We start from the raw sequence: 7,970 nt of genomic DNA, 5'->3' as shown, positions 1-7,970 counted from the left end.
AATATGTCAGAGAGGAAAAAACATACAGCATAGGCCTTATGATAAGGTACAAACAGAAGTCACCCCAAAGAACCATGAGCGGGGATACATAAACATGTCAAAACAGTAGTGAATGGCAACAATTATGAGCAATTTGACCTGCGAAAACCCCCTGGAGCGCAAGACAAGTTAACCACCTATATTAATTAACCCATGCAGCTTTTTCAAATAACATTAAAATGTTAATGTATGTAAAACCTCTTAGACCGTGCCTTGTTGTTTTTAAATATATTGTTTAGCCTTCTTTTTTCATATTTATTTTATCCTCGTTGTGACCTCCTACACATCATTATAAAGTAAAACTATGTAAACTATTCAGCTTTATGGGAAGTGGTGTGGTTAGCATCATTAATATCAGCTTCCTACACGTGCAGAGCTTTTACAGGGAGGTCGGCTTATGGGAACAATGTGCTTGACCTATTTTTTATGACTCAAATAGATTAAGTATCATTAGGGAGTATGTAGCAATAATTATTGGAATCACACATCTGAATGCCAATCGTGTTTCTAACACGAACAGTATCTATTCCTTGTATGGTTCACTGCTTAGCATTACTGTATTGTGTTTCAGCGCAGGGATACTGGGTTTAACTCCCACCACATTATTGCCTGCATAGAGTCTGTGCAGTATATGTTTTAGTGGGCTCTGTTTCCAGAATCATTGCCTACAGTATCTTTTTTTAAACCTTTTGCACAACACTCATGTTAATGTTTCGTATATTTGAATGTCTATAGGGATTTTTTTTATTACATTTATAGCACCATCATCCCAGCATACGGAGAACCAGTAAATTAACAAAATAAGGGGATTTGAAAGGTGGCAAGTATGTACAATCACCAATGGAATAGCCAAATATTTTTTTCTAAAATGAATATTTATTAATATTACACCATAAAAAAATAGCTTTTTAAAAGTATTGTACAGCATACATACATTTCATATATTCATTTCATAGGTTGGACTTGATGGACTTGTGTCTTTTTTAAACCTCACCTACTATTACCAATATCTTCAATGCATAACCTTCTAAAAATATCCCACAATTTAATTTCACACCAAGTTACAATTACCAAACTGGTTGGACAACCCCAACCTTGCTCCCCCTCAACTAATAATGGATAGACTGCTGCAGTTATAGACTCTAATGTTATTGATAAGACCTCCTCCTGAGATTGAGGCCTCTCCTATAATGCATACGCTGTGCAGATGGTAACTTATGTGGCAAAAAGGCCCATAGACAAGACTGGAGGAAGGAGCTTATTCCTTATAATATTCTATTTTATTTTATCTTATTTTCCTATTATTTTAAAAGTTTTCCCTTTTTTTTCTTTTTTTTAGTTTGGTTTGTTCTAAGTTCTACAAAAAACAAGGTTGTATGTGCCTAACACTAGGTAACTGCATTATATGTATGTACATGTTTTATTTTGTGCACAATCCAACTGTGGGGAAATATGTTTATCCCCCTACTGTAACCCAGTTACCCATTATTCTTGTCAATAAAAAAAGTTTTGATCCAAAAAAAAGTTATCAATTCCCAAAGTAGGATATTATAACTCTACATGCATTTTGCAGAAAAGAGTTGCTTCATCAGGAATGCGGAGGTTGCATATTCCTAAAAAGAGTATACAATTAAAAACTTTAGTACAATAATTTGTTACTGTATACCACATATGTTAATCCAATGACTGAACATACCGGTATATGCAAAAACTAACAATCCAGTCAACACACAGGCAATTTGCTACTTAGGAAGGCCATGTTATATCCATGCCCCATAATGGTAGGTAAATTGGCTTCTAAACCAGCTTGGCTCTACTTTTGTGCTTTGTTTGAGGAGTGGTTTGAAGCGCAACTCTAACAAAAACATTATTTTCTGTGGTTTTGGAGAGAATGGGGAACAGTAAGAACCTCTGAAAGTTTTGATTGCTAGTAGAATATGAAGTGAGGGAAAACATCCCCAAAGGGGACACAGACAGCAATAGAAACCTCAGAGCTTAAACCAACAGAAGGCACACCAGACTAAATCATTAAAGGAGTCCAAAACAGCTTTAATGATTCACAAAACCGTTAAAACATTTTGGAGGCAAAACATGTTCCCCTTTAATCAGGGCTCAATAATGTTTACAAGTATTTAAACTGACTCAAGGAGGCAGAAACCTTAAACTTAATTTAGCCATTGATGAATCTTTCTTTCTTTTTTTTTTTTTTTTTTCAGCAGGCTGATAAAAAACAAAAAAAAAAGTTATCCCTTATCCATACAAGCAAGGTGTATGGAAGAATCCTCCCTGCTGTGCTATTGTATTCTGACAGTAGGAACTCCTTTGCTGTCAGAATACACTGATCTGAAGTCAGTTGGCTGCATGCGCTTGTAGGAGGGGGTGGAGCGTGTTCGGTGGTAATAATTTACAGTCAGGGGCAATGCAAACTTGTATTGAAGTAATGCAGCGACAGTTCAACACTAACCCAGTAGTCAAGCTCCCCAACCGGGTGCACTCATGGTTTCCAACATGAAGAAGCAGATTCCCACCTGACTGACAGCTTCTGTAGATAGGGAGCAGAACAAGGCCTGGCCATCTCATGCCCCGTCAGGGGGGGGGGTGTCCAGAAGAGAGGCGACCCTTCGCTTTTCTTCCTCTTCATGAACCTTTCCCTAGCGCTAGTACTGTCTCTCACAGGTACTTGTTCCTATTCTACCAACTCACCAAAAGCGCACCAAACCTGGGAGACAGGGCCGTAGCCCTATTCCCGAGTGTGGCTCGGGGTTAAATTTCAGTACCATTAGCGGTAACCCCGAGCCACACTCGGGATTGCATTGCAGGATCCTGGTGCGGTATACTTACCTTGTCCCCAGGATCCTGCGATGTCCCCCCGCCGTGTCTGTGGGCTCTGTCCTCCGCTCGAAGCCTCTCTGTGCCAGTCTCCGTTCCCTGCAAGCGTCGCAACGCACGGGGGTGGAGCCTGGCGGCAAATTCAAAAAATTAAAAAATCATAACACTTACAGAACTGTAATCTTACATTTCACATCACTTTTGTCCCCAATGCTTTGTCCAATGCTCTGTATGCAGTTTTATATTATATATACTGTTCTTTCTGCCTGGAAACTTGAGATTGTCCATAGCAACCAAAAAGTGTCCCTTTACATCAAAAGTGGCTTTAGACCAGCTAGAAAACAGCGATAGTAAATTAGAACACTTGAGTTGAGCGATAGTGAATCGTGGGGAAATTAATTTTATATTATATTATTATTATTTTGTTTAATTATTTATATTTATTTATTATATTATAATTTATGATTTTGTATTTCAAACTTCATCATACCCGGGATATCTACTAGACTCTTGGTGGACAGATTTAGGTGTGTTATTGCTCAGAATTACAGGCCTACAATATAGAACGCCAAATTTCTATGCAAAATAATTGTACCGCTTTGAGACGCAAAAATCTGAAATAATCATACCGCCAGGGAGGTTGAAAACACTCTGCCAAGATGATCGCCAGGGTCACATGGGGCGGCAGCATCCAATCTGATCGCTTCCCCAGTGACCCAGGAAATCATAGAGTAACCATGTTCCTTCTGACTTCCTTCCTCAACTGCAGTGCCATTACGAATAGTGCCACCTGCCGTGGAGAAAGTAGACTGCACCTACCTACATGCTGATCGCATGAAACTTTTTCAACATTCCTGTTTGAGAGAAGCCAATTATTAAATCAACTTTTCTCAAGTGGGAACAGCCATAGATGGATCAAAATTTGGCTGGTCCGATTTTCGATCCATCTACGGTCAGCTTTACTGTTTACAAAGGAATCAGATGGGACAGAATTATGCCCTGATGAAAGTGAGCATGTTTTGTCCCCAAAACATGCTGGATGATTTATGAATCATTAAAGCTGTTTTGGACTCCTTTATAAGTAATAAGTAATGTTCCAATAATATGTAGGCCTGGTTACATGTTAGCCACCCAACCAGAGTCAGTAAGCTCTTTGAATGACTGTCATTTCCCCTTTAATACTCTGGATTAATGAGTATTGAAGTCCCATCACCTCTTGGATGTATCCCTTCATGCAATAGAAACTTGACAGATGCTCTAACCCTAATCATTCATCTACTAAAAATTCCCCTCGCATCCTGACTGATCTTATTATCTGTGCATATCAATGCATCATATTCTCATGACAATTTTTTAAGAATACAGGAAGAGGAAATTTGAATTGAAAGAAGATCATTGGTGTGAAATGTGGATGAATCAACAGACACAGGTGACACTTCATAATGTACAGCCATAAATAACTGCAATAAATATTTGAAACGACATACAAGTTTTGGGCTTGTGTTGATGCCTCGGTTTGACATCAGCTTGAGATGCTTTTGATAGCATTCAGAATACATGTGTAAGTACATTTGACCTCCTTCTGACGTGTGTTTGATCTGCTTTAAGTGGGTTTTGCATTTTCATACGCCTGTATGGAAAGGAGAAACCCATCTGACACAAGCAATAGTCTGGCTTTCAATGTGCTGAACACACCTGTTTTACAGTTGATCCTTTGTGTGTAGATATAGATTTTTCCTGCTTTTCTGTACAGAAAAAATACTTTTTTATGGTTCTGTGCTAGGTTTCTGTGTAATTCAGAGACCTTTTGTTTCCCACTGATTGTAAACTGACATAACCAGAGATGATTTTAAAAAATATTATCTCCCTTATACACTGAACTGATTGTACATTAAGTCTTTGATATGAAGATTAGCTAAAATAATTGCTTAATATGGAAATTAAACAAAAGAATACATTTTGCATAATTTTTTAGTGATTGCTGTGTTTTCCAGTTTAAAGTGTCTCTGTGTGAACCAAAAAAACAATTATATCTTATCCATCATTTTTCAGTCCCCTACATCTTGTATGAGTTGCGGGAGAAGCAGGCTGAGCAGGTTCTGTTTTCCTAGCCACAAACTCTAATTGTTCTTGTGGGAATCCAAATAAAAGAAAATCCACTATACAAAGAGATAATGCAAAGTTTGATTAAACGCTTAATCCAATACAACAAAGTCACTTGACAAAGCATGCATTAAAGGCTCGTGGTTTTTAGGAACTGTCACCTGTAATTATTTATGAAAGTGCTGAATACTGGATGATCTCATTAAATGAAGATGTGGCTCACTACTGAAGAGGACTGTAAACATATATCTAGGTTCAGTTTCCAAATAAAATCTGAGTGGTATTACATGTATACCTCTTATGTATGCAGCCATGTGTAACTGATGCCTTTAGTCTAGTTAATGGACTGAGAAAAACGACTTCAATGCTGACCATATGCTATGTTTATACTGTGCACATTGGTGGAAAAGAAAATTACAAATTAAGAAATACTGTGGAAGTCTTGATGGTTAAATGTATTCTCCGTCTTTTACAAAACGTCATGCAAAATTGAAAAGCAACTCTTTCCCTTCGCAGTCTCTACAGAAACTACTGAAAATATGAACAACTCAGTTTATTAACAACTCAATTCAATTCAGTGAATAAATACCCAGGTATGTCTCCACTTGCAGTTGCCATCTTGTTTCTCACACAGTATAGAGAAGGTGAAGCCAGGCTGTTAACCACAGCCCCCATGCTAGACACCTCTGCCCTATACATGTTTTGCTGATATCTTTATATGTGAGCTAATGGGAGTGGGTAGAGAAGGAGACGAGAACTTAGCTGCTGATGTTTGACAAAACATTGTAATGTAAGTAACATTGCTGTAAAACTATCTCCCCACCATCCCTCCTCTAAATTTACCATCTAACCCAGCCTCCCCCCCCCCCCCCCCTCCACTCATCTGGCCAGGCATTTAAATGTCCATACCTTGTGAAGACAATTATACTACCGTCACTTACCTCTGAAAATGCTAAATGCCTTGCTTGTATGTAACATCCCTAATACTTTGAGCCACTGACCTGGAGCAAGTGCATTGGTCAGGGTTCCAAGCTTTGCCACCATTTTACTTGTTCCATCCTTGTTCTGGATTCATGACTCTGAAAGTTCTAAACCCAAAAACCGATAGACAGCTATCAGTGTATTCAGTTGAGTTCCTAGGGCAGTGATGGCAAACTTTGGCACGCCAGATGTTTTGGAACTACATTTCCCATGATGCTCAACTACACTACAGAGCATCATGGGAAATGTAGTTCCAAAACATCTGGCGTGCCAAGGTTCGCCATCATTGTCCTAGGGCAAAGTGATCATCTAAGGCCAGCCATACACGGAGCAAATTTCTTTCAACCCATGGTTGCAGGGAAAAAATTAGCTTGATTCCCCCATCAACACATTTATATATTTATTTATATTTCTCCTTTAGAGGGGGTGTGACAGGGGAGGCGTGTCCTATACCTACATATTTCTGCTAATAGGTGTCCCTTCTTCCCATCTCAAAAAGTGGTGAGGCATGCATACTGACACCACCCATTGATTGGCACCCATTGATTGCTGTCCATCACCAATTTCTGCCTACCTAATCCAAGTGGTAACATTACTTGACTGTATAAGGCATGTATACTTTTCTCAGACCCAGAAAATGTAGCTGCTTGCTAACACTTGCAGTAGAACACTGTCCACTGTCTGCAGCATGGTACAATAGTATTGCAGGTCTGGCAGTTCAGTCCATAGACAGGTGCAGTCAGAAAAATGGCAGTTGTGGACAGACCAATTAGCACCTCCCCTAATCTGTTTTTTGATGTGGACCTGTTTACAAATGATGATGTACACTTTTGATAAGACTTGATAAGACAGGGTTGTATTTAGACATCACATTGCCCTTGACACACTTGAATATACACTCCGTCCCATATAAGGTGAATCCACTTTAGATTGTAAAGTGCTATATAAATCCTGTATAATAATGATAATAAAACTGCTAGAATGCCAGACAGTGTTGATGCGGGAATCCCTCCCATTGGGCCATTGTTTTCTTCCAGGGGAGGGCGGAGGAAACCATGCCCGGTGAGAGAAGACAGTGATTACTGCTGGCGGCTATAGCAACCAGTAGCAAAAATCGCAGGTAAAACCTGACATGCTGGTTGTACCCAAGTTGATCAATCAATCAACTTGGTACATTCAGCCTGCCCATACACGGTTCGAATCTCCTGCTGAACCAGCCGAGACTCGAACCGTGTATGGCCTGCCTAAGTCTTTCACCCCTAGCATGGCCATCTGTCATTTGGCAGCGGGTTTTTGATCTGTATCTGCGAAACAGCTACAGCTGCTTCTGTTTCAAAGGATAAGTTCAGCTTTTCAACAGAGGCTGCAGCTACTGGAACATGTTACACCTTACATACGGGTGGAACATGTAACATGTTTCAAAAGGTGAACCTTTCCTTTAATGATGTAGGCACACAGCATTTGCAGGCATCAATAGTATAACTGTTGTATTGCTGTTACATTGTGTTTACACTTGTTCTTTCCTGTGACGATCAGAGGGATGTCCTAGAGGGATGTCCTTTGACATTTAATGTCAGTTAAAATTATCTTAGTAGGATGTAAAAACAAAACTTTTTTTTTTTTAGAAAATCTGTTTGTATTAAACCAGTTACCATTAATATGTAAACCTTTTTTTTTTCTTTTATTTGATTTTGTTGCTTTGTTTTGTAGCAAAAAAAAAAAATCAACAATTAAAAAAAAAGCCTTTTTTTCAAATAAAAGCTCTGTACCAGAGTTAACTAGACCAAATGATAGAAAATCTGTACTTTTTATGCAAGTTGTTTTAAAGCTATCACTATTCAAACTATATACTTTTTGTTTTGTTATGGGGGCATAAAACAATTTTTGTAAGAATGCCTTACCAATAAAAAAAAAACCTTGTTTGCACTGAAAAAAATAAACTAAAAATAGAGTGTCTATGAAAACTGTCCACCCCAATTAAAGTTTTTATGTCTTATTGCCATAACATCCCCAGAGCA

General features: G+C 38.6%; 1 protein-coding gene across 2 annotated transcripts in view; it reads left to right on the top strand.

The window, feature by feature from the left end:
• Positions 1–4,302: 4,302 nt before the first annotated feature.
• LOC141146702 (NHL-repeat-containing protein 4-like) overlaps positions 4,303–7,970 on the top strand; it is a 37,736-nt gene continuing 34,068 nt past the window's right edge. The window contains exon 1 of one of the 2 annotated variants that reach the window (XM_073633317.1): positions 4,303–4,429. Coding sequence is in view for 1 of the 2 variants with exons in the window: in XM_073633408.1 (XP_073489509.1) it covers positions 4,401–4,429 (29 nt within the window). In the remaining variant the exon portion in view is untranslated. The remainder of the gene's footprint in view (positions 4,430–7,970) is intronic. The other variant, XM_073633408.1, reaches the window with a different exon arrangement.

This window comes from Aquarana catesbeiana, linkage group LG01 (genome assembly GCF_042186555.1).
Source record: "Aquarana catesbeiana isolate 2022-GZ linkage group LG01, ASM4218655v1, whole genome shotgun sequence".
NCBI lineage: Eukaryota > Metazoa > Chordata > Amphibia > Anura > Ranidae > Aquarana > Aquarana catesbeiana.
Note: the sequence above shows the minus strand (reverse complement) of the source record. Positions and strands in the feature narration are given on the sequence as shown.